The 27,233-nt window shown below is 38.5% G+C and overlaps 2 protein-coding genes across 4 annotated transcripts; one reads left to right on the top strand and one right to left on the bottom strand.

Moving 5' to 3' along the window:
- Window positions 1-769: 769 nt before the first annotated feature.
- On the bottom strand, window positions 770-25,915 carry LOC131775177 (two pore calcium channel protein 1). Its single transcript, XM_066169881.1, is given in 22 exon segments — window positions 770-1,525; window positions 2,534-2,647; window positions 3,121-3,155; window positions 3,157-3,215; window positions 3,781-4,021; window positions 4,717-4,786; window positions 5,447-5,528; window positions 5,949-6,013; window positions 6,412-6,576; window positions 7,848-7,992; window positions 8,806-9,007; window positions 9,886-10,012; window positions 10,769-10,870; window positions 11,257-11,375; window positions 11,841-11,963; window positions 12,704-12,832; window positions 13,575-13,695; window positions 14,788-14,870; window positions 14,966-15,143; window positions 23,112-24,571; window positions 25,598-25,680; window positions 25,776-25,915. Coding segments are annotated over 19 exon segments (2,433 nt in total). The 5' UTR covers window positions 15,113-15,143; window positions 23,112-24,571; window positions 25,598-25,680; window positions 25,776-25,915; the 3' UTR covers window positions 770-1,221.
- Window positions 17,543-22,759, top strand: LOC131775179 (uncharacterized). Of its 3 annotated transcripts, none has more exons than XM_066169875.1 (3): window positions 17,543-17,605; window positions 20,465-21,087; window positions 22,099-22,759. In XM_066169875.1, the coding sequence occupies exons 2-3, from the start codon at window positions 20,538-20,540 to the stop codon at window positions 22,395-22,397; spliced, it is 849 nt and encodes a 282-aa protein (XP_066025972.1). In that variant the 5' UTR covers window positions 17,543-17,605; window positions 20,465-20,537; the 3' UTR covers window positions 22,398-22,759. The 3 variants fall into 3 exon arrangements, with proteins under 3 accessions (XP_066025972.1, XP_066025971.1, XP_058947252.2); XM_066169874.1 differs by lacking the exon at window positions 17,543-17,605 and adding an exon at window positions 19,829-19,890; XM_059091269.2 differs by lacking the exon at window positions 17,543-17,605 and adding an exon at window positions 19,883-19,994.
- Window positions 25,916-27,233: the final 1,318 nt, after the last annotated feature.

Raw genomic sequence — 27,233 nt, 5'->3', positions numbered from 1 at the left:
CAGACCTCTTGCGTGACTGCTGTTCAACGGTTCGCATCGCATTTTTTTCTTTCGTAATAGCCCAAACTCTTTCAACCTGGACGCGCCGCTTAAGGGGGGCCAAGAGAGGAAATTGAGGGTATTCAACTGTAAGGATAAAGCTTTAGGATGATGTATATTATGATTTGTAAATATACATGGAAGACCGTGTTATAATCCTTTAAAGTTGGCCTTTATTTTACCTCTCCGAAAAAGACACGAAGTATTTTATTACATTGAGTCACTATTCAGACTTAAACGTAACAGCATGGCTAGAAATTTATATTCTCAAAAAGATAAAATGATCATCTGCTGACACACAAAATTTCAAAGCGGGAAATGCGTAGCGTTGTGGCGTACAAAGCTGCCGAAGCTGCATGATTTTTCATTGTTTCACTAGGTTAGGGAGACAAACGCTATCTAAGCGTATTTTGAACTTTTCGATTTTATGGAGAAAGCAAAACGCAATAGAACCTTTTGAGATAATTTTTGAAAAAGGCTCATCAAAAGAGTCCTTGAGGAAAAAAAGATGAGTTGCGAAATTTTTTAACTGTCGGCGGATTCTCGATATTTTTGGTCAGCGGTTCTTAAACTGTTCCGAAACGTCTTTACAGGCGAAACAGTCCAAAGCAATCTTCCGTGATTTCACCGATTGTCTGCTTTAGGTACATAGGCTAATTGTGCACCGTAGAGGACGTGAACGAGGTATACGATGACTAACCAAGAGTAAGACGTGTTCTTGAACCTTCAGAATATATTTTATTTTCATTACGATCAATATAAAAACCTACTCTATTAACGTTTAGAGCATATATGATGAATTTCATGCAATTCGCGTTCAAATATTTTCCGAAAAATAGTTCCAATCAAAAATATGTGTTCCTGGTCGTGATTTTAAAATTTGCTTGGCTATGAACCGTGTTGCCAATCTTCACTTACAATTTTCACCACCTGTGGATCCAACAGATCCACGATTCATTTAGAGCACAATGCCTTTTCTTAACTAAGCTATATTCTTCCCATGGAGAAAGACGTGATCCTCGATATGTCTTCCTTATGGCTTCACAGGCTTTAAAATTTCACGCCAATCTAAAATTGAGAGCAGTAACTGAACGACCTATGGCCGGAAACGGTACATAGGTATACACAGAATCGAAGATCAGTATAACCAGGAAAGGAAGTCAGTACATCCAGAAACAGAAGTCAATCTGTATCAACATTGAGAAATGTGATCTTCCTTCTAGAACGTCCACTTACAAGGTCTACTGAGTCATCCAAGTCGTCTAAATCCTCTAAATCTCTCGGTCCGATATCGTTCTCTTCAAGTTCGTCCTCAAACATTTCCTGCAACAAGACATCAGCGTTTTTCCTCTGTTGTTTCGGCATCCTGAATCTCAAGCCTGTGTCCATGGCAAGCATTTCCACCGAGGCAAAACCGCCATTGCCAACTGACTCGGTAATCTCATCAATGGAAAGAAGAGAGGCAGCCCTCTCTTTGATTGGACACCTGAGAATAGAGAGAAATCAGTAATTTTTGCCTATATACACGAGTTAAGGCTCGATAATGAGCCCACGCGCGTGCGCACGAGAGAGACAGACAGACAGAGGGGGGCAGAGAGTGAGAGAAATCGAGCCCCGCATGAGTTGGACTGTGTTATTTGACAAAAAAAGGAAGACCTTCGCTTGAGTCGAGGCATCTTTATGGGCGGGAAGTCGCTTTTCATAAAGAAGCAAGCTACGAAGAGACCATAAGATGTCGTGACGATTATCACTGCGGGAAAGCGCTTTTGCACTTCGAGGCGATGTTGAAATTAGAATCATTTTCACAATACGAATATAAAAATCCTCAAATAAATCCAATTGAAAACAATAAATATAAAGTTTCTCAAATTAACGGCAAAAGGCAGACAGCAACATTTCATTTCTTGTCGTGCTCCCATTGAGCGAATGTATTTCGAAATCTCTTTAATACTCTCAGGGAAATCCTTCTCTGATATTTAATGTAATCTGCGCTACACACAACTCGTGAAAGCTGCCTTTAGTGTTCAGGATTCTACCCTGGTCAGAGAAAGAAATTATCTTCAAGGCAGGTGACTGTTTGTGAAGATGATTTCCTAAAGATTCCACTGGGTTTACTGTGCAGGCGCTTTAATTGTTGTAATTCCGGCGAGCTGACGATCTGTGAGCACGACCATAAGCCCTAATCTTAGAATTCATTAAAAGTAAGGCAAATTCTAAGGTCACCACAAAGAATTCCGATTATTTTTTTTCATTTCAAATTTCTAACTTGCACCTATCGCACCTGTTTTGAATCTTGCTCAAATTGTGTAAGTAGGAAGGCGCTACTCTACCGAACTCTTCCCTCTTGTCGTTTTTAATCTAATATTGCTAATTGAGTTTATGCACGTAAAAACTACTTTAAACTAAGTCGAAACACCCAACAATCTTTCCTTACGAAAATTCCACTTCTGGTTCGAAAATAAGTAACAAACACATGCATTGTGCATATACTTACATTCCTACCCCCACGCCCTTTTCTTCTATCTTCTTACTAATAACTGTTTCGATTTTTCCGTGTGTGAATGAGTACTCCAGCATGAAGGCTTCTAAAATGAATGCTACGAATATACTACGAGGTAATGAGAGGAATGAAGCAATAAGAAAGGGTAAAACACATTTTTACGAAAAAAATCGTCGACAGGATACCAACATGGTATATAGCATACATGTCCAATCAAAACGTCGGTTTGAATTTGACAGGTAATTTGATCCCGATTTCAGAAACCAGACGAGAATCAAGACTCGTTATTCAATTTTGAATCACTTGCAAAGCCAACGTGGCCACATACATTCTTTGCGAGAGCACCCAGGCAGCAACGACTAAGGTGTAATTCCTGGAAGGAAATTACTAAATACCTTAAATCTAAAAATAATTCTCTCAGGATCTCCTATGGAGTGAGACCCTTACAGACAATACAGTCTCCACCAGAGCCAGGCATCATCGTCTCTTGCCAGCGGTTTGGGGGGGATACCAATTAATACTGAACGTGGTGTTGCGTATGTAGACAAAATGTTTATCATCAAATCGTCATTAGTACTTACTTAAGGAAACCAACAATAACGCAAAGGAGGTGAAACCGAGAGGAAATAAAGTCTGGCAAACTTGTTTGTTACTCGAACATAGCCTTGAGTGATAACTGGACGTGAGTTAAGGACAGCTATAATTCCAGTGGCGGAAGTAATCATATCCACGTATACGAACCACCCGGACATACCCCTTTGATTTCCATACAATAACCAGACAAGGATTTTCGCTAGCCCTTTTGGATATGCAAGGGCATTAAAAGTTTTGACTTGGCTTCATTCGGCCTTGATTTTCTATGCCCCTACAAATATGAGCGAACGCGTTTTGAAAGCACCGATGCAGATTTTGCTGAATAAAGGAGGCGCAAGGCATTTACCAAGTCATGGCAGTCAAGGAATGGGACCCAGACTGATATGATCAGCGTAACTGAACAAGAGTGGAACCTTGCATTACTTCAAGGAACACGCAAACTCAGCCGGCCCGTAAAAAACAAAAGTGATTCAGGTAATTACCTTAGATGAGCCTTTTCCTCCAAAGAGGCTCAATGGGTTGGTTTGAACCTTGAAAACTTAACATCGCGGAGGATAAATCGATATCACTACTGACACTTGTGCTTAAAAAACAACTGAGCTGTTAAAACGAACCGATGGCAACAAAACGTATAACTTAAAGGATACTATGCCATTGGTTGACAACCATCAGGTCAAACAAAACTTTAAAAGACCTCAGGATGTTGTTGAAGTTGTTGTTACAGTAGCGATCCCCATAAAAGTCTGACCCTTTCAGTTTGATGTTTCCACAAAACGTGAGATTCTCGCCATCAGAACTTTCTTCACCAGAGGTAGGGTAGCTACTTTCCGACTTGATTAAATTTCCAAAAAGTTCCATCCCCATAATGGCGTAGATGTAGTACAATACCTGAAAAAAAAAATGAACTTCTAACTAATCGAGTGTGATCGCCGCTCTCGGGAAGTGTGGCCTGAGGTCGTAGCAGTTCGGGAACGGTAAGAACCAATCACAATGCTCGGATTTACCCTAGCACTATCTTGCCACACAATAAACCAAGTGAACAAACAGACAAACAAACGAAAAAAGAAAATGAGAGAGATTTGTAGTTGGGACAATTTATAAGTAGACAAGACACTCAGAGGTGTTCAAAGAATAAACATCAAATATAGATCTACTGCTAGTTGGTGAAACCGACCAAATAAATGCGTACCGCGGACTGACTGATTTTTAGAACGGACCGTCCTGACAAATGCATAAAACTGACAGAGTATTTTTCACAACCGACGAAATAGTTGCATACAACTGGCCTAATAATTCTCATAACCCAGGAAATGAGTGCGCACAATAGAGAGAGAAATTTAAAAACTGACCGAATAAGTGCATCATACAGCGGACAGAATAGCGTCCTTTTAACCGACCAATAGGCCCGTGTTAAAGAATGAATGACGTTGATCATTTCAGTTACAGGGTTGAGGCACAGGTAACACTATAGGTAATCAATTTAGACAAAACCTTGCGTTCTTAAATTTGTTGGCGAGCATAAGCTCTGACGTGAAATATTTATCGAATGTTTCTACCCCGAGAAAGTACTGACGCAAACTTACAAACATTATGGCGCCGTAAGTGCCCATAGCTGGACCAATCTGCATGACTGTTCCAATTATAACCTGAAATCTGGGAACAAAATCGACCTGTAAATGCGGCAAACATAGGTAACAAAACAGAAAAAAAAGTCGGAGAATGGAAGGTGCTTTTAATAAGTTTGTCACAAAAGGACTTCAAATCGTCCCACTTGAATTGGGAAGCTGACCGAAAAGCTTTACGAAAATGTTAGTATGGGTTACGGGCTTATTTACCCGGGATTTGAGATTGAATTGAGCATCGCGTTGGCAGGATTAATGTTTCATAGGATTTTCCCCCATTAGTATGTTCATGGCTAAGAAAACAGGTTTCGCAAGATTTGTAAATAGATTAAGAAAGATGGTAACTTTTGAGCTCAGTTAAGAAATAGAGAAAGATGCTTTTTCGTGTTGTCACGTGCGTGAGACAGAAAATATTCCGAGTCCCCAAAAATAATCGAACCTCATGACGCCATCGAAATTGCTGATCTAAGCAGTATGCACGACACGTGTCGTGCATGAACTTTGTTATAGGCCTTGCCCACCATAGAATCTCTGTGGCCCAGAGGTAGAGCATAGGAGCGCAAAATCCGAAGGTTTGAGGTTCGACTCCTCAGGGGGAATATAATTTTTTCTTTGTCTCACGCTCGTGACAAGTCGAAAAACATCTTTCTCTACGTTTCGCGCTGTTTGAACGGTAAGTGTCGATACAAACCGCTTAATTTGGCCCATAATTTTCACTAATCTGAGAACTCGAAGAACCATCAGTAAATCCAGAACACCTTGACTTGACTGCACTGGGAAGAGAGAGAGGCAAAAACAAACAGTAAGAAGCAAACGAGAGAAAAAAGAAGAAGAAAGATTTAGCATGATCAAAAACAAGAGTCGAAAACATGTTTCCTCGGTGAGCTATTTTTCGACCACTCCCATTTCCTGAGATTTCAACAGGATATGGAGATCACCAATCCTGTGTCGCGAATTTAGGTCGCTTCTTCGTCATAAGTGGTGCATATTTGTTCCCCACCAAAACATTCGAGAACCTGTTATCACAATAATTCTCCAGGGGTTACACATCGTTTGCTGCCTTGATCTTTCTTGTCAATATTCACAATAATTCGCTTTCTATACGTTACCAGCTTTTGCGGTCTCTTCATTAGTAGCGCGTGCTTGGCACAAGCCTTATTATTACAGATAAAACACAACATATTTTAACTTACAGGACTCGTAAGATGTTTCAATGATAAGAGCCAATGTCGCTGCGCCTATAACTAGGAAATCAAATCTGTAAAACAAACGAGCACCAGGAGAGAGGTTACATGCGATCACCACAAGCAATACTAAAGTAACTGGACTCTGATGGTGCATGAAGAACATAGACAAAAACAATTTTAAGTTATTGGATGGGGCTAAGAATGAAAGAAAGAATGGTGAAACTCGAGCTTTGTAACATCAGTCAGAGCCGGAAACAAAGAAATTACTTAATACTTCTTGCTATCTGTAATAAACTGTATTATTACTCTCGATGATCTCTGGGTATGAAACCAGTTCTACGCGCATAAAAACTATTCTCGGTGGGTGTGCGTGCCATAAAGAATAAACTGCACGCTTGTAGCAAATCAGAATTGAGATTGTGATGTCTGCGTATAATAATAAGAGATTTACTAATAGCACATTACTAACATGTTCCAGTATCGTGCGAAGAATTTCTTAAAGCCGTATGTATACAGTTTCAGAAAGATCTCCAAGTTAAACAGCGCTAGGAAGGTCACTTCTGCGTCATCACTCTCCAGAGCGATGAAAATGGCATTGGCGAAAATAACCAAATCGAAGAAATAAACGAAATATCTGCAACGAGAACCGAAAATTAAAAAAAAAAAGATTGGGAACCCTAATTTAGTTATGACACATACCCCACCACGCCATAATCTCTTGACCCTTAAACCTCCCAGATGTGATTGTTAATTCTCCCTTGTAGCTGCTACACAATTTCTAGAAAATTAGTTTCGAGAATTTAGTGTAAGATCAAGATAACAAGTTTAACCTGGTAAGTCTGAGTATTCTCATTACCCGTTTGCTATGTGTATTATGGAGAGAAGTTATATGTTAACCACCATTAAAAAATTAAAGGTTACTGGATATCGTCTAAAAAAATCCGTATTACAACTTAGTTTACGATTGCTAACCGTTTGTCTCATGAGGGTGATTTATAAATAAACTTGAGGTAAGAGTATATTCTCAATATATCACCGACACATGAAGGAGGATTCAAGAGAATGACCGCTCATATTTTTGTAGCCAAGTTAAAACCAAATCGTTCAAAGAGATGAAGCTTTTACGATTTACGGCCATAAATGTCAACCGAATAAAGAAAGCGAACCAATCAGAAATCTGGGTATAAAAGGGATACTAATGGAAAAACTCCAAGTCCATCTTCATATAAAAGGTTGAGTAGGCGGGGCGATTTTCATTTTCAATCTAATCATAACCATTACAATTTCCTTCCTGATCAGTGCACTAACTGCTTTATTTTAAACTGATTATTTTGTAGAGTTGTAATCGAACAGGATAATCGGACCGTTGACTGTAATTGGACACTGCGATCGGACAGTTCAAGCAGCCAATCATATTAAGTCCACTAAGCTTAATCCACCAATTACAGAGTTGATCACAGTAACCATAGCAACAACCACTTATCTAAGAAAAACTGCGGAATTTCCAAATGAAGGAATTTTCAATTTTAGACATTATCATCATTTGATGCAGTTTTATTTTTGTTCTAGATGTATTTGTTTTTACCGAAACTGTAACGGTTACGATTAATTGGTAACAAGACTTCGTTTTATCAAATTCTGTCTGTAATCATACTCGTGATTAACAAATTGGACTCCCGCTTCGTGGTCACCCGATTTTGTAAATCACTTTTATGATTACAGACCGAATTGGACTCCACACAGTCCTACTACTATTATCAATCGCTTCTTAAGATCGAAGAAATCTGGAAATTCTCTGTTAGAAATAATTTAATAGCAAGTTAACTGGCCTGTCCTTAGGAAGAGACAAGATCCAAGTAAGGAAGCTTACGCTTTCGCGAAAACTAACATAATTCTTTCACATACTTGTGGCACACGCCCAATCGAATCATGGCACTGATGCGGGAATTGTAAACCCTTGGAATGAATCTCTCGAACAGATTGACTTGGTCTCTAACTTCAATGACTTTCACATTTAATAGGTCAGCAACCATGAGGAAGTCTTTTTTACCTATAAGCCAAGGTGTAATTTAAAAACATACACAGGTAAAAAATTCCCATTAAAAGGGTTTGTTTAACATGATTCAGGGATTTCAAAAATGTTTTCCATAAGCGGCTGTCCCCTATTACACCGGCTAGTGTAATAGGCTGCTGAGCTGTAAGGTGATACCCAAACACAACAGCCTGCTCGCAGGCTCAACAAACAGCGGTAAGATGTCTTACATGCGGCGGTAGACCGCAAGTAGCGACTTTAAATGAAACCCCTTTGAGTGATGGAAAGTGTTAACGGCACTCCAGGGTAGCGCTGAATTTACTTCATCACGCTCTGTCATTGGTATGAGAAACTAACGCCATCTTCTAGACCAAAATGCAATTTGGTGACCTGTGACGTCTTGTCGTATGAATGATTTTAGGTTTGCCTCCTCAACAAATCAAAGGGCGTAATAAAGAAGACCAATGCATTCCTAGATAAGTCTCCTTTGGACTCTCAGTTAAAGGCTGAGGAGGCAGTATGGCTAAGGGGTCTGGGCGCTAGGTTTGTAATCTGGTGGTCCCGGATTCGATCCCTCCACCCTGCTTCGCGCGGGATTTAATTTTTTTCTCGGTTGCCCCGAGTTTAACTCGTTTGCTCCACTTTCTATGTAGTCTATGTGGTCTGCTTCCCTTCAAATAGAAAACAGTGTTTTTAAAAAACACTGTGTTCATTTACAATGTTTGTCAGTCCCAATTTGTTCGTATTGTCCCGGAAAAGCCCCATTAGGGAATTGGTCAATTTTAACACATACCCGTACACACATCGAAACCTCCTTTAAGTCGATCTTACCTATCTTGCCTTCGTTATTTTCATCAAGCACTTGCCACAACAGAGCGACTCTTGCAGGACTCCACTGAGGACAAACCTCTTTCATCAGAGTCAACCACCTTTTTCGTGTGATGATCCACATCTCATTAGACCTGACTTTCAACACATCAAACGCGTTTTTCAGCTGTCGGCGTTTACGGTAGACTGACGCACGGATTTCATTCTTAAAGAAGGAAATGAAAATTATGTGAAAGGATCAAGACTCTTTACAGTAGGTATGACTATCAAACCCACAATAGAATGAATACAAAACAAGTTAATTTTTTTTTGGTATAAATTGAATTTTCATATTTCTGAGAGCGGAACCCTGTCCGTAATCGTTTATCTTTTTCTTTTTTCCATTTATTATAATCATCATTATTATCCTTCTTAATATTACCATTAGATTGTTTTTTGTATGTTACTGTTTGGAACTCGACGCCACCTTCAGAATTTCAGCTAGAAAAATGATCCGGCATAGTGCCAATATGCTGGACAAGTCGAACCATTTCGGAATTGTCAAGGTGAACGTAAGTATATTGTATATCACTTCATTCTAAAAACATCTTCCCAGGACCTGCCGTTGTAATAACCCTAGATATATTGTCGATATTATCGCATATTATTTCGTCGCATAAACAAAGCTACTAGACTCAGTGTTTCGCGGTACGATGTGCAGGGAAACAACAAATAGGCCACTAAGGGTTATCACTCAGCAAAGCCTCCCAAAAGTGGCGTTTAGTGAAATGCCAACAAAAAATGGCAAAGAAAGCATTCTTACAAAACTACGCTAACGCATTCATAAATATATGGAGCACTTAACATTGATTTACAACAGTAATACGAATTGAATTGATTTCGATATACTTTGCGCTAGCTAGTTATGTCGCTCGTGTTTCCCGCGCTACTAGGAATTAACTAGTTTTCTCTTTAACGTCTTATTGGGACCTTGCGATAATCAAACTTTGTTCTGATTGGCCCTCAAGATCACTTAGGTTTTAATTTTACGATTCTCAATCGAAAAGCACCCTACGCTTATATGTTCCTTTAAATAGAAGTTACCTTCATATGCATCCGGTAATTCTTGTAAACAACAGCAAGAAAAATACTGACAAATATGTACATACAGACGACAATGAAAATAACAAAGAACAAACTGGACCAAGCATTGTTATCATAGGCTGGCATCCTGTGGAAGTAGATTTTAAGAATAAATAACCCGTGGCGTTAGCCGGCTCTCGTGCCTATCTCCAAGAATCGTCGGGGTTTTTTTTTTCCCTTTGGTCGTTCTCTCTACATTTCTGTTAACGATGTAATCTGTTTTGAATCCCGTTAGTGTAATGTAAATGAAATGGTTAATATACTTCTTTTATCTACAAGTGCTTCTTCTTAATTCCTATAGACAACTAAAGGGAATGGAACTGGAACTGGAACTGGAACCAATCACCTTGTGTAGAAGTTAGGGGTGTATATATCTATGGGACGGTTTTCAAAAAAATAATAAAACCACTTTTTAACTCTCCAGTTTTGCTTGGCAAAGACAGGAGGAAAAGGAGTTCTTAAAAAGAAAGTGGCAGGGTCTTCAGGAAATTCATATTTGGTCTTTCGCGCTCACAAAAGAATAATTTTATTTCTCGAAGCAAACCCACTTTTATCAAAGATTAGCCCTTTATATCCCAACCTCAGTACGCATATTCTCCATACTGTTTCTTATACAGTTCCTAAGGTGCTGACAAGGAGAATTTGTTTGACAATCAAGAGCTCCTTTAGTTGGTAATCATTTCCCTTTTTCTCGTGACCTTTATGTGCGATTAGACGCTTTTTTATCTTTAAAGGTTAAAGGGTTACAACCGCTACAAATCTTTGAAATAGATATTCTACAAAAACAATCCATTTGCTTACACTCGTAGATTATAGGTAAAACGCAACTAACAATAAAACTCACGTTACATCCGGATTGTTGGCTGTTGTTGTCAGAACATACAGTTTAAAATACACGTCGAAATAGTCCGTGAAATACGGTTTTCCGTGGAGGTCTTTCAGATTCCTGCAAATATAAATTGAAAAAAAAAGTCGAAAGTCAAAAGCTCAAACTTTGAATGGGGCACTAGCGTGTTACAGAAATCGTGATAGCGTTAGTCACGTTGTAATAGCGCAAATGCATGACGAATACATATTGTACAAGAAGAAGAGCCAGTGCTGGGTAATGTATAAGAGCCAATGAGAACTCGAAGTAAAACCAACCAAACTACCTTAAGCGCGGGGAAACGCCGGCGACCAAGTCGTGAGTGGTTTTAGTTTACATCTGATTGGTTGAGTAAGTGGCACGAGTTTTATTGACCAATCAAAGAGCAAAGAAAAACAAAAGCAAATAATCCCGGTCTACTTTTGACATTCAAGTAAAAAATGTTCTATGGATAATTATGTTTGTACCTTTTACCAAATAGCTTAAATCCAAGCAAAGTAAATAAGGCAATCAAGAGTGACAGAAGAACCAGAACATTAGCTATCTCAGGCAGAGTTTTTCTAATGTTTCTTACAGCTCTACGAATCTAAAAGAGACAGACAAGAAATAATCAAAAAGTGAAGAGCAAGCAATCAATTTTGACACTCTGTATAAAAGTCTTCTCTCCAACACCCTAATATCAGTATGCATATTCTCCATAGGTGTTGACGAGAATCAACAATCCAAAGCTTCTCTGGTTGGTGATCATTTCCTTTATTCTCATGGCCTTAATGTGTGATTTAGGGGTGATGTTGTAAGGAGATTTTAGATGCTAGTCACTCTTAGGGGTGAAAGGGTTAATAAGTAAGGTACTGGTCAAGAAATGTTAAGAATTTCTTATTGCTGAATTTCATGAGGTAATAACAGAGATATTTTCAGGGTTGGAAATAACAATTTGAAAACTAGATACCTTGGACAGATACCACATATGTATGGAACACAGCTGACTTCCACTTGTGATGGTAATTTTAAACATTAGTTTTATCATAAATTAATATGCAATCAAACTCACGTGTCTTCCTTCGCTGATATTGATGAGAATAAGTGGGCGAAGAACTCTTGTCCATCGCATGGTGTGAACTGGGAGTTTTGATTCTTTGAATATGACATACATAATCATGTCAAGAAAAGTCAGCTGAAAAAAAATTCCAGTGAAGATCTCTGAAAGGTGATATCTAGACTGCTGGGTTAGCAGACTGTAAAGAATTTAAGCTTACATGTCAAAAATGACTGGGAAAAGGTATCTGGAGTAATACTACACAGTCAAACCTTTATTAAATGATAACCACCTGGGAATTATGGGGTGACTGCTTTATACAGGTTGACCACTACATACACTGTTCCATAGAAGAGGGGTAAAATGCAATTTAAAAAAAAATGCCATTTTGTCCTAACAGTCTTAAGAAGGAAGATAATTTGCAATACATTGAAGACATTTCAATTCAAAGCACTAACATTGACTTCAGGAGATAAACATGGAAAAAAATTGACTTGAGAGATCATACTTAATTTTACTTGAATGTTTAAGCTTTAAGGGACAGTTCAATACAGGTGCCAGGGAAGACAATACAAACAGGCTGCTGGGACTTAACAAAGGTTGACCACTGCTTAATAGGGAAGATTAATATGATACAGGGAAATATAATGCAACTACAATTTATAATCCCCATTATCCTCTTTCTCTGTGGGAAATGACAGTGCTAACAGTGATTAGCAATCAGAATACTATTTTCTAATGATTAAATTAAGACTACAAAATTAGACCAATTTTTCTGATTCTATGTTCTTAACTTTCTTAATGTCAAAGCAATATCTATTTGTTTATTTTCTGATTGTAAACACTAATTGAAAGTCATTTCAATTCCTCTGTCTCACCACAATGATAGACAACATTATCACATTTTTTTTGTCTCTCCAAAATTTCACACCAGCAGCAAAACACCAGACATGGAACAGACGAAGAATGAAAACAAACAGGCAGATATATTCGAGTAACATTGTAACCTGCAAACAAAACAATCAGGATGAATGAGCTTATTGAGTTACTGAATGTAGTCATTGTAACTGGGTTACCTGTGCCAGCACAACCCTAAGACATTTTGGGAGAGTGAGCATTAAAGATGGCAGACTGAACAAGTTTTCTTATTTCTCTGTATGTAATCCACCTGCACCAAGGACTTGTTTGTAATACAGACATTACACTGACAACATTTCATTCCTGGATTACACCGTAAAATTTCACCTTTCCTGGATCATTGAACTGTACAAGATAACTGAGAAAAGAGGAAGAGGCCTTCTTAATGTAGAAGCTAAAAGATTCAGCTGTCACATTCAATCCAATGAAATCAATCATGAGCATAAGTCCATGTCAGAAAGATTGGAGTAGCCCTGTGACATTCATGCATGGGGAAGGAGATACCCACAGGAAACCCCTTACTAGGATAGAATAAACCAGTTATCACACTGTTTGTCCAGCCATTCAGTTGAGTATCTAACCATTAACTAATACAAATGAGGGAGAGGGAAACTAATGGTTGATCAGTCTCCGAAGGCTTAAGGCTGTACCAAATTACTCCTGTACCTGTATGAATGGGTCATATGGTAATTGTGCCGAAGGCTTAAGATCTACACCCCTACCTCAAGAATTTGGGTATCTCTAATCAGCAGCATTATCTGAAGTGTAATTTTGCCTAATTTAAATTCTGCTGCTGATAAATAACTCATGATTTAATCTCAAGTGACTTACCCAATATGGCAGAGTCATTCCTTGTACAGCAGGTTCCTCGAAAAATGCCAAACAGAGATTAAGCCACACACAAAAGTACACTAATGCTCGCAATACTGGCTTGTTGTAAATTTTGTAAAGTCTATGAGAGTGAAAAAGAGATTGAATCATCAACTCATTGTGTGTACAGTGATTAAAATCAACAACGGCACCTGAACTCCACCATTATCTTCTATGACAAAAGGGAAGCAAGGCAAAAGGAACTTCATGATTGCAAAGCCTAATGGCTAACAATTGATAAGTTTCTATGCTGATCAGAAAATCTAGGTCAGGTTTTTTCAGCTGAGGTCCACTGGTATTATGCTGGTAGGTTTGTCCACTATGGTTCTTATTACAGGAAGTTTACCATACTGCCCAGAAAACAAGAGTCCAAAGTTATCACAAAAAACATCCATTATCCATTATCCATTACCATACTGCCCAGAAGTAATGGAAACAAGAGTCCAAAGTTATCACAAAAAAACATCCATTATCAACATCATTTGACTGAAGCAGGGCCAATGTCTTGCTTCCTTGAATTTGACGGTACACAACAAAATGGCATTTAAAATTGCAATAAGGTGTTGTGTGGGAAGTAATCACACTAGAATGACTACTTGGGTTTTATTCAAAGTTCTTCTCCCCTCTGCAGTTAAATAAAAATCTAGAAATGCTAAATGGAGGACTTCAAAGCTATTGTGGCAATGGGTGGGGTACCTTCACCCAGTCTGAAGAGAGGAGTACCCCTCAGAGGAGTACCACTCCTCACCCCCACCCCTGGTCCCTCCCAATTTAGGTTCCTATTCAGTGTTACAGTAACAGATGTGATAAAATAGCTTGGAAAAGCTTGTTTTTATTCACAAATGGCCTCTCGGAATATATCGATATAAGAATACCTCGATGTATTTAAAACGTAAGGTAGCAGAACGAAATCATAAAATGTATAGTAGATCTGAATTACACTAAATAAAATTTGCATAGGTAAATAATTAACAACAAGCAGCTTTATAGAGATGAAAAAAAATATCACTCAAAACGCACTATTCTGTATAGGTCAAGTGGACAAAAACCTAGTTTTAAACGAGAGAATTCTTCCTCGATGAGGACGCCGAGCGAAAGAGAAAAAGTGCCATAATTTTGGGATATGAAGTAAACAAATATACTACAAATTTTTGTATGAAAACATCAAGCTAACCTTAATTCTTTCGGAGACGTCTTAAAGTAACCATTTCGACCGAGTCTAGCCTCATTCACCAATATTCCAGCCAGCAACAACTCCTAGGAGACAAAAGAACCCATCAAATATTTATAAGCTCGTGAAATTCACAGACCGTGGAAGATAAACAACAAATGGACCAGTCAAATATTCATACCGTCTCACTAAGTTCGCTGTCTTCATTAAGATGACTTGAATCCTCCTTAAGATCAATGTTTACTAACTCTGATCCCGTTACGAAGCTAACTGATCGGCTCTGTGCTCGTAGTGACTTCAAAATCTCCTCTTCATCTTCCGCTGCCATTGTGCCAGGCGAGCGAGGCGCGAAATCGTTACTAAACACCGCGTGACAAGCAAAAGAATTAGGAACACGTACCTGTATTACAAGATACACAAGCGAACTATTTTCAGAGCATTGATCGATAAAAATAAAAACAAACAAAATCTCCGTGACAAAAATAGTATATCTACTCAGTCAAATAGCTGGATTTGCCTTTCTGGTTTTATTTTCGGTTTTGGAACACTGTGTCTGTATTAACGTTACTTTTATCCTCCCGTTTTGCAAGGTTGCGTGACAAACACGAAATGACTCACATCTAAGTCTAAACATGTCTCAAAGCTGTTTTGTTAAACATGGTTTCATTTTTTTATTATTTTTCTTTTCATAGAAGTTGCTTAAACCGATATTTTTCGACTTCGCATTAAGCACGTTGATATCGATATCATATGTTAGTGACCTCCTGAATCCTTCTTTATCCGCAGTTCACATGTATATGACGTTCATATACTTACAGTTATTTATTCATCACTTCACGGGTTTATTTGGGACCAACATAATGACCAGCTCCCAGTTGGTAGAGCACTCTACCAGTATCGCAGAGGTCATGGCTTTAAATCCTGTACTGAATTTTTGTCAGGCCTTAGCTTCACTACTGTTCAAGTAGGGTTCATTACTGCGAAGATCGCTTTCATATTCAACTCTCAAGTTTTAAAATTACGTTTTTCAGTTCTCTGTTTCTGATGTTGATAAAGTTAAGCAAAATTTAACTAAACGTGTGTTGTTGACGTGAATAGGGAATAATAAGGTAAAAGAGAAGATTACGGAAACATTAATTTTCTTCTGTCAGGTTTTAATGATTTTTTTTTTTTTTTTTTTTTTTTTTTGCCGTTTTACTTGACGAGTATGACAATGGTTAATGAGTATAAATACTTCTTTTTCTGCTTCGTATTCTCATTGAACATCGCCCAGAGCACAAGCGGAGTAAGACCCGAGTAAGAGCCACGGGATTTAACAACTTAGGCCTTTCCACCCTACCACCAGGTATGCGTTTCCTCCAAACAGTTTTTTATACATTTTTTCCTAAAGTGCTTCAAGGACGATTTGTTCAAGAGCTTTTTTACGTTGGTGGTCGTTTCCGTTTTCTCGTAACCTTAAAGTTTGATTCATGGCGGCATTATATGGGAAATCAGTTGCAAGTCATTCTAAGGGGCTCAAAAACAGGGTTAAAAAAAGTAGCCTCGGACAGACTAAAAAACGATTATAAAAACGAGTTTGAAAGATTCGAGATCTAGAACAAAAAACTCGATATTTTCCTGCTCGCCGTTTCGCCTACCAGCATGTGGAACAAAGCTTTACTTTTGCTGAGACCATTAAAAAAAATATATATTGAGCTTCAAAACAATGACAGCTTCTCTCAGTAGGGGAGGTAAGTTTCTAAAGAAACGGTGGTGCTGCGTCGATGGGAGAGTATAACAGCGGTAATTTAGTATGATCAACTGAGTTGATAACGTAAATTGGATATTGTAAAGAGTTTCAAAGTTGATGTTTCGAACGTTAGCCCTTCGTCAGAGCGAAGGAAGAAAGGCTAACGCTTTCTGACCGCGAAGTGGCGAATGTTCGGGATTCAAAACTTGGTTTAAATTTTAAAGGGGTTTAGCTTAGTTCCAAGCAAGTGAAAAAGTGTAATTACATTTTTGATTTCTTAACTGAACAGTTTTTAGACCTCGAAAGGAGATCAACAAATCATGAACATGAGAGTGATCATGAGTACCTCTTAAAAAGTAAGGAAAATACCTGAATACCTCTTAAAAAATGAATACCCCTCCAAAAGAAATAAAAATGAAGCCTGAAAAAAAATATTCATGCTTGAAATGAGTTGAAGCTCGCGATTAATCCGCAGTTCCATTCAAATATTCTCAGTCATCAACAAATCAGTTGGTGCTTCATAGAACTATGGTAAAATTGCACGTAGGAAAACTTCAGTTCATTAGATTTAGAGGGTATTGCATCGAAGTACGATAGAAGCTCTCTACGAACTCCAAATTAAAGAGAAAGGGCTCTGATTAGAGTTCTTTAGATGACGCCTCTATGGCTTTGCTATTATGACAGATCTCAAAGAAAGCTTAAAAAAGCTGAAAACAGTATTGAATAGACGGCTTAATTTTTGGTATAAATATTGAGATACTACTGCCTAACAAACGAACAAAAGATCCTGTACTTAACATGAAAGAAAAGCTATAGTGACTAAAAACGTGGATTGATAGCCTTTCAGAGCAGCGAATTGTAACGAGAGTAAAATATTCATAAGTGTTGTAACTTGATTTAGAAGTGAAAGTGTCAGTCGTCAAGTATTCGTACATTCACTTTGCCACTTAAATTGTGTCGGTAATGTCTATATAGTAGGAATGAGTGATGACTTCCTTCGGTTTGGCATCAGAGAACGACCAATATTTAGCCAACATCTTCCACTGAATTCCTTAACCACACAACCCAAGGAACGCAGAATCTGGAAGGCTGGTAGGTATAACGCTTAAGCAAACACGCTTGTGCATATGCTGATTTCGTCTCGCCCAGTCAGATTGTAGAGTTTTTTACATGGTTTTAAAAGTTGGATCTTGCTTTTTTACCTTTTACACAAACGCACAAGATTTCAACGCGTTTTTCAATTTTTTTAATTACAACTATGATGGAGAAGAGGTCGAACCTCACCGCTGAATTGAAAAAACTGAACTGAATCTTAGATTCTTTAAACGTCTTAAAAAAATTTAAACAACTTGAACAGAACGCATTCTCGACGTTAAATTCTTCTATGATTTCTATGGAACTAATTTCAGTAGCTGTTTTGTTTGTTTGTTTGTTTGTTTTTCTGTTTTTCGTTTCTCCACATCTTAACACTGGCAGATGAACGGTTAGAATTGAAAAAAAAGTACTGAAAACAACACACAATATAGATGCAAACAGAAAATCTAAATGCTAACAAGTGCAGGTTATAACTCATTGACCGCGAGGGCTCTTAAAGGCACCTTTTTAACAAGAAAAAATTAAGCTTGGAAACACGCAGCGAAAACTGAGATTTCGAAATCATGATTTCTTCCGGCGATTCCGCTACTAATTCCCGCATCAACAATAAACCGCGCTTGTTTAGCTCATGTAGCTCATGTTGTGACCGGGGAACACCGGAGTAGCCTGCGGGAGGAAGTCAGAGGTTCAAGCCTCAAACCGGACCAACACTTAGGGTCTTAAAATAACCGAGGAGAATGTGCTGCCTTTGCTTTGACATCGGCAAATGGGGTTGGACATTCTAGTCTTCTCAGATAAGGACGTAACCCGTAGGCTCCGTCTCCTGTCTCTTCTCTGTACTGGTTAGCAAGGGACGTTAAACAACCCACACACTCCTCGCATAGAGTAGGATATAGAGTTCCCGGTGTTGTGGTCTTGCCTTGTCCCTGTTTACCCATGCAGGCCCCCATTTAAAGCAGCGCTGAGCTGTACCGAGTCTGTCTAAATATCGCAAACTCATATACATACAGACAAAGGATTCGCTTGAAAACACCACCGTTCAAAGCCGGCATTGTTTCCTTACTTTAAAAAAGCCTCGGGGACCTTATCTATAAGGGGTCTTTCATTTACCAAAACAACTGAAACCTAACCTATTGAATTATGCGAAACCGAGTGCTAGGTCTGGTGGACCACGCTAGCTCGATTCGATCAGTGAACGTTTTCGTGGTAGATTTCTAGTCTTTCAGGTTGTTTACGGTTTTACGGTTTTTACGGCTTATGGTCATTGTTACGGATAAAAGGACTAGAAGATGTTTCCCAAGGTTGAAAGGACACAGATGCAAGTTTTCTGTTGATTTCATAATCATTTGTTTCCTGTGATTTCTGCTTTGATAGTTACAGCACTCGGCCTATTGTAATTCTAGGTTTTGCCTTTCTGTTTTCCTAGTTTTCGTTATCTCATCTCGCCTCGTCTCGCCTCAATAGATTAATGTGATTATGCGAATGCATTTGGATGGAAATATACGAGTGTTACGACTCTCTGAATAAACAAGTTGCTGTTTTATGTGTAATCTTTGTTCGCCTTTGCAAAGGGCCGCAGCAATCATAGCGAAGGCAGTTCTGCGACCACACTTATCCTCCAGACATGCTGAGTGGCTACCAAAGTTATTGCCAAAATTCAGTAATATCACACATAACAATTGGTTCATATGTCAGCGTGCGTTCATCGAGATATGAAGCACGCGGGAAGTTTGGAGAGCACGAAAGATGCGTAAGAGTTGCTCTCGGCTACGCCTCGAGCAACTCTAGCTTCTTGAGTGCTTTCCAAACTTCCCAAGTGCTTCATATCTCGATGTACGCACAGCTGACGTATGAACCAATTGTTTTATAACATTTTCAACCCGACGGAAAATTTTTTCTCGAGGGGAAACTTTTGGTTGACAAAGGCCACTCTTAATGTCTATGGCTAAGTTACTCAAAAACTTTGCACAATCTGTTTAGAGCAGATTTAAACATTTCAGATGGAGACTCTGTCTGTAAGAACAGATTGAAATGTATCCGGCGGAAATCACGTACAGATTTGTTCAGACACGTGTGCGCCAAAGGGAAAAAACTAATGCCAGCAGCCTATAAAACTACAAATTAAAATAATAACCTACGAGCAGATTCAGTCTAAATTGATTGCCAGTCATTGTTATGAGATTTCAACCAACCGAACAGTCACGTACTTGCTTTCAAATTGCCGGTTTGTATAAACAACCTTGATGACCTTGTTTGATCATGACGCAAAGAGCCAGTAACCCGTAAGTTTTCTCACAAGGAATACTCGCAACCATACTGAATACAGTTTTAACTTCACGGCGAAATTGAAAAGGCAAGTTTCCTGTTGACAAATGAAAGACAAACAGTAAGATTAATGGATTGTCCTTTTAATTTGATAATGTTTCGAGCCCATATTCTAGAGTGTCAAGAATTTTTTTTGTACTCACGGTACTAGTACTGTTGGGTTGATCAGGTACTCTCTGTCCACTTCGAGAATATATGCACTCTCAGTAGCCGCCAAAATTTTTTGCGGTAGAATGATAAATTGGGGTCTTTAAATCGCAATTCGTTTATAAAGCTTTCTTTCTGTGTTTTTCGTGTTTTTCGATCGAGATAGAGCTATTGGAGCTTAAAAAACGGAAATATGCTAAACAAGACTAGATTTTGAAAACTATCGACATCCAAGTCTTATATTATAAACAAGCTTGGGAGTTAACGTAACTCATCGATTCTTAATAGCGATATGAATTGCGGCGTGAAAATGAGACCTGAAGCGAGTTAAAGAACAACGACTCTTATGAATTTTAGATAAATAGGATCATTTTCATCTTTAAGGTGCGAAACCACTGGAAGTACTCAGTTCTCTGACGACGAACGTAGACTACACCTGCTGAGTAAACCCAACATTATGGCAAACCAGAAACAGCTTCCTCCTTTTTTCCCTACCGTAAAGCTCAACGTCGGTGGCCAACACTTCACAACAAGCCTCCAAACGCTTAAAAAAGATCCAAACTCAATGTTGGCAGCCATGTTCTCTGGAAAATTTGAAATGAGACCCTCTGAGGACGGTGCGTTCTTTATCGACCGAGATGGAACTCACTTCCAGGTTATACTCAATTATCTTCGCATTGGAAAACTGACTTTGCCGGCGAATGCAGCCAATCTCGGAGAGCTTGAGGCAGAAGCAAACTTTTATCAAATTCAGGGCTTAATGGATGAATTGAAATCCAAAGTATCATTCCAAGAGTCGGAAATTGTGAGAGGAGAAGATCATCGTAAATTACTGAAACGCTGGCTTCCTGATCAAGGAGCTGAATGGCATCTCCTATTCCGAGCTTCGCGAGATGGCTTCACAGCTCAAGCCTTTCATTCAAAATGTGATAACAAAGGACCTACGGTTACCATTGTTAAGAGTGGAGATAACATATTTGGAGGCTTTACAGAGATTTCGTGGACAAGTAAGTTCACAGAGAAGGTTTTGTATACGTAAGGGACAACTTCATCTTCAGCTTAGTTTCGAGAAACAAAGCCAACGAAATCGTAACCATAAACCAGAAAACAAGCTAGATATCAGTTCGGAAGAATAAATAATACTTTTAGATTAAACATGATGTTTTCAACGGGAATTTTGAACCGTTAGCCGTAAAACTGCCAAAAAATTTAGCCCTTTGGTGTAAAATTGACAAATTTTATCCATTAGTTGTAAAAAAAAATAAAAAAGTTAAACATAAATTTTTTTTCTGGTGAACACAATGGAAATAGGTTAATTGTTAGCTGTAAATTGTCCAAAATGTAAACCGTTAACGGTAAAAGCTATCACCCCACTGAGACCCTCAAACATGCACATGCAGGCAGCTTACTTCAAGCGTTGAGAAACGTGTGAAAACCTCTAACAGTGGAAATTATTTTGTCATTCAATAATCAAACGGAGTTTCGAAGAGTAAAAGCATCAAAAATGAAATCATGCAGTTGATCAGTTTTAACATTTTTTCTTCGGCTTTCCAATTAAAAAAGACCAAAGAGGGTGAGTAAAAACTAATCTTGTAGATCAGTGTGAGCTTTTAGTCAGAAGTGTTTTCAGAATTTTCAAGGAAGGTCTTGTCCGACAACAAGTGCAGAATTTGAGGGCAAGCCTGGGTGTTTTATTTACAAGAATTTCACTTATGCATAACCTTTACACTCTAACATCAGTATGTATATTCTCCATACTGCTCTCTGAACATTTCCTAAGGTGCTGACAAGGAGAATTTGTCAAACAATCAAGAACTTATTTAGTTGGTGATCATTTCCTTCATTCTCATGACCATAATGTTTGATTCAGGGTTGATACTGTGGGGAGAAATTAGATGCTAGTCTCTCTTAAGGGGTTAAGGGATAAAAAAAAAAATAGAGAGATACTACTTCATGTAAGACCATATCTTTTTTTATGTCCCTAAAAATGTCAAACTATTTTCATTCCTTTCCTATAGGTCAATGTCGCTGGGTGCCTTGTCGTGAGTCATTTCTGTTCAGCTTGGTAAATCCACACGGTTTGGGACCAATCAAAATTGCTGAAATCAAGAGCAGAGAAAACGCCATTTTCTGCAACGACAACTGTGGACCAACATTCGGTGGCTGGTACAGCCTTCAAATATCAAGAAATGCGAACGAGACCAATTCTAATTACAGTAACCTCTCTCGCTCAGTCAATTTTCTTTCTGACACTGACTTGTCTTTAACAGGAAGCAAATATTTTTCTGTCACGGACTACGAGGTTTTTGGAACTTGAAACTTTCAAACTTTAGGATCGAACATGGCGTATATAGGCATCTTCTCAGTCTAATGGCTTTTAGCTCCAGTTGTCTGGTCACTTAAAGGCAGAGAATCCTCGGTTCTTTTTATTAAATCGTTCATGAAAAAATATGCCTTAAACAGCTACATACATAACGATTAAAAACTTTGGGAGCAAGCACGTGTTTGAAAAAGTGCTGCCATTTTTTTACACATGTGTAAAAAATATAATTAATCTAAAAATCTGAAACCTTCGCCGTATGTAACTTCAAGTTAGCTATAGACCTTGCCAACAAGCGAGCCCGAGACAAATAAAATTATGAGTCTCTCACGATGAATAAAATCCAAACTATATCGATAGCCGGATATCAGAAACTATCGCTATCTCATGTTTGCATTGTTATTCCAGTTATTCAACCGAGAAAACTTTTTACATGTACCAAGATAACATTAGTTCACATTCTTTTACATGTACATAAATATTATGCGTTGATGACTGTAAATATATGAAAATCATATATGTGCACTGCGGTGAGGAAACGGATATAAGCGATCCTCGCAGCTATCTACTGAACGAGTAGTTGAAATAAGACCTGGAAAAAAAATTCAGGCCCGTACGGAAAGTCGCGGATTAATTTTGCTTGGTAATTTCTAACAACTCCACAAGACCTAAAAAAGGAAAAAAACAAACCAAACCAAAAAATCGTCTTACCAGTCAAACCAGTTCCAGAGTGGCTCTCCCACTGAATCATGTCGAAGTACCTCGTTGGTCCAGCCAAGCCCTTATGGTCATTGGCCCCCGCAATGGCTGCTAACAATGGCTTATAAATATAGGCGTTTAGTGTTGACTTGTAAAACTCCCTGAAGAAGTTTACGACAGTTAGACGAAACGCGTCAGAGAATAAAGAAGTTTTACAACTACTGTTCGCACAGCGCTGCTCACTAGTTTAGTTTAAATTTTTTCAAAAATTTTTTAAAAATTGTTTGAAAAATTATTTTAAAAAAGATTGAAAAAAAAATTAATAAACGTTTGAGTCAGAGCCATTCCTGTCAGCGGTGAAATACTGGAATGGCTCCAGTCTCTGGTCGTCCGCCTGAACTGACTAAATGAGTTTAGTCAGCAGATGACTTTTTCATCGCCGGAATGTCGCTGAACAAGAAAGGCTGCCTTCCCTTCGCTACGTAAGTGACCATTTCTTGTTTGACTCATCGGTGTTTTCACTCGCATTGATATTTCATTGTTCCGCTTTGAGACACGCGGTTAACAATACTCACGAGCAAGAGTTAAGACATAACTTATTAACTTTTACTATTTTTATCATCCAATCACAGGTCGGAGCCATTCCTGTATTTAGTCGCTTGTGCAAGAAGCAATCGACGCCATGTCGAAGAACCATAAACCTTAATGTTGGCGGCCGCCGTTTCACGACAAGTCTTCAAACGTTGACTAAGGATCCAGACCCCATGTTAGCTGCCATGTACTCCGGGAAGTTTGAGGTGAAACCATCAGAAGACGGAGCTTTCTTTATCGACCGAGATGGCATTGAACTGTACAAGATAACTGACAAAAGAGGAAGAGGCCTTCTTAATGTAGAAGCTGAAAGATTCAGGTGTCACATTCAATCCAATGAAATCAATCATGAGCATAAGTCCATGTCAGAAAGGTTGGAGTAGCCCTGTGACATTCATGCATGGGGAAGGAGATACCTACAAGAAACCCGTTACTAAGATAGTATAAACCAGTTATCACTGTTTGTTCAGCCATTTAGTTGAGTATCTAACCATTGACTAATACAAATGAGGGAGTGGGAAACTGATGGTTGATCAGTCTCCAAAGGCTTAAGGCTATACCAAAGTACCCTTCTTGAAGGACAGTAAACAAGTACCTGTGTGAATGGGTTATACGGTAATTGTGCCAAAGGCTTAAGATCTGTATCCCTACCTCAAGAATGTGAGTATCTCCAATCAGCAGCATTATCTTAAGTGTAATTTTGCCCAATTTATATTCAGCTACTCATAAATAACTCATGATTTAATCTCAAGTGACTTACCCAATATGGCAGAGTCATTCCTTGTACAGCAGGTTCCTCGAAAAATGCCAAACAGAGATTAAGCCACACACAAAAGTACACTACTGCTCACAATACTGGCTTGTTGTAAATTTTGTAAAGTCTATGAGAGTGAAAAAGAGATTGATTCATCAACTCATTGTGTGTACAGTGATTAAGATCAACAACAGCACCTGAACTCCACCATTATCTTCTATGACAAAAGGGAAGCAAGGCAAAAGGAACTTCATGCTTGCAAAGCCTAATGGCTAACAATTGATAAGTTTCTATGCTGATCAGAAAATCTGGGTCAGTTTTTTCCAGCTGAGGTCCACTGGTATTATGCTGGTAGGTTTGTTCACTATGGTTCTTATTACAGGAAGTTTACCATACTGCCCAGAAGTAATGGAAACAAGAGTCCAAAGTTATCACAAAAAACATCCATTATCAACATCATTTGACTGAAGCAGGGCCAATGTCTTGCTTCCTCGAATTTGACAGTACACAACAAAATGGCATTTAAAATTGCAATAAGGTGTTGTGTGCAAAGTGATCACACTAGAATGACTACTTGGGTTTTATTCAAAGTTCTTCTCCCCTCTGCAGTTAAATAAAAATCTAGAAATGCTAAATGGAGGACTTCAAAGCTATTGTGGCGATGGGTGGGGTACCTTCACCCAGTCTGAAGAGAGGAGTACCCCTCAGAGGAGTACCACTCCTCACCCCCACTCCTAGTCCCTCCCAATTTAGGTTCCTTTTCATTGTTACAGAAACAGATGTGATAAAATAGCTAGGAAAAGCTTGCTTTTATTCACAAATGGTCACTCGGAATATATCGATATAAGAATACCTCAATGTATTCAAAACGTAAGGTAGCAGAACGAAATCATAAAATGTATAGTAGATCTGAATTACACTAAATAAAATTTGCATAGGTAAATAATTAACAACATGCAGCTTTTTAGAGATGAAAAAAAATATCACTCAAAACGCACTACTGTGTATAGGTCAAGTGGACAAAAACCTAGTTTTAAACGAGAGAATTCTTCCACGATGAGGACACCGAGCGAAAGAGAAAAAGTGCCATAATTTTGGGACATGAAGTAAACAAAATATACTACAGAATTTTGTATGAAAACATCAAGCTAACCTTAATTCTTTCGGAGAGGTCTTAAAGTAACCATTTCGACCGAGTCTAGCCTCATTCACCAATATTCCAGCCAGCAACAACTCCTAGGAGACAAAAGAACCCATCAAATATTTATAAGCTCGTGAAATTCACAGACCGTGGAAGATAAACAACAATTGAACCAGTCAAATATTCATACCGTCTCACTAAGTTCGCTGTCTTCATTTAGACGACTTGAATCCTCCTTAAGATCAATGTTTACTAATTCTGATTCCGTTATGAAGCTAACTGGTCGGCTCTGTGCTCGTAGTAACTTCAAAATCTCCTCTTCATATTCCGCTGCCATTGTGCCAGGCGAGCGAGGCGCGAACTCGTCACTAAACACCGCGTGACAAGCAAAAGAATGAGGAACACGTGCCTGAATTACAAGACACGCAAGCGAACTATTTTCAGAGTATTGATCGATAAAAATAAAAACAAACAAAATCTCCGGGACGAAAATAGTATATCTACTCAGTCAAATAGCTGGATTTGCCTTTCTGGTTTTATTTTCGGTTTTGGAACACTGTTTCTGTATTAACGTTACTTTTATCCTCCCGTTTTGCAAGGTTGCGTGACAAACACGAACTGAGTCACACCTAAGTCTAAAGATGTCTCAAAGCTGTTTTGTTAAACATGGTTTCATTTTTTTATTATTTTTCTTTTCATAGAAGTTGCTTAAACCGATATTTTTCGACCTCGCATTAAGCACATTGATATCGATATCATAAGTTAGTGACTTCCTGAATCCTTCTCACAGTTATTTATTCATCACTTCACGGGTTTATTTGGAACCAACATAATGACCAGCTCCCAGTTGGTAGAGCACCGCTAGCAGTATCGCAGAGGTCATGGATTTAAATCCTGTACTGAATTTTTGTCAGGCTTTAGTTTCACTTAGTTTCAGGTTTTAATGAATTTTTTTTTTGCCGTTTTACTTAACGAGTATGACAATTACACAAACGCACAAGATTTCAACGCGTTTTTTTATTTTTTTTAATTGCAACAATGATGGAGAAGAGGTCGAACCTCACCGCTGAATTGAAAAAGCTGAACTGAATTTTAGATTCTTTAAACGTCTTAAAAACAATTTAAACAACTTGAACCAGAACGTATTCTCGACGTGTATGATTTCTATGGAACTAATTTCAGTAACTGTTTTGTTTGTTTGTTTGTTTGTTTGTCTGTTTTTCTGTTTTTCGTTTCTCTACATCTTATCACTGGCTGATGAACGGTTAGAATTGAAAAAGGTACTGAAAACAACACACGATATAGATGCAAACAGAAAATCTAAATGCTAACAAGTGCAGGTTATAACTCATTGACCGCGAGGGCTCTCAGAAGGCACCTTTTTAACAAGAAAAAATTAAGTTTGGAAACACGCAACGAAAACTGAGATTTCGAAATCATGATTTCTTCCGGTGATTCCGCTACTACTGCAATTTCCGGTCGTTTACCCGCGGGTAATCTGATGATTTTGCATTAAACGCGCGCCACTGCGGGTGATAGGGAGGTGTGGGTTATGTGACAATTTTAAAATCCAGTGGTAGTTGAATTGAAAAAAAATATCACCAACATGCGTTTCCACCTCTCAAGTAAATTTTATTGTGTTAATAGT

Source organism: Pocillopora verrucosa, chromosome 7 (assembly GCF_036669915.1).
Source record: "Pocillopora verrucosa isolate sample1 chromosome 7, ASM3666991v2, whole genome shotgun sequence".
NCBI classification, from domain to species: Eukaryota; Metazoa; Cnidaria; class Anthozoa; order Scleractinia; family Pocilloporidae; genus Pocillopora; species Pocillopora verrucosa.
This window is presented reverse-complemented; position numbering and strand designations above follow the sequence as displayed.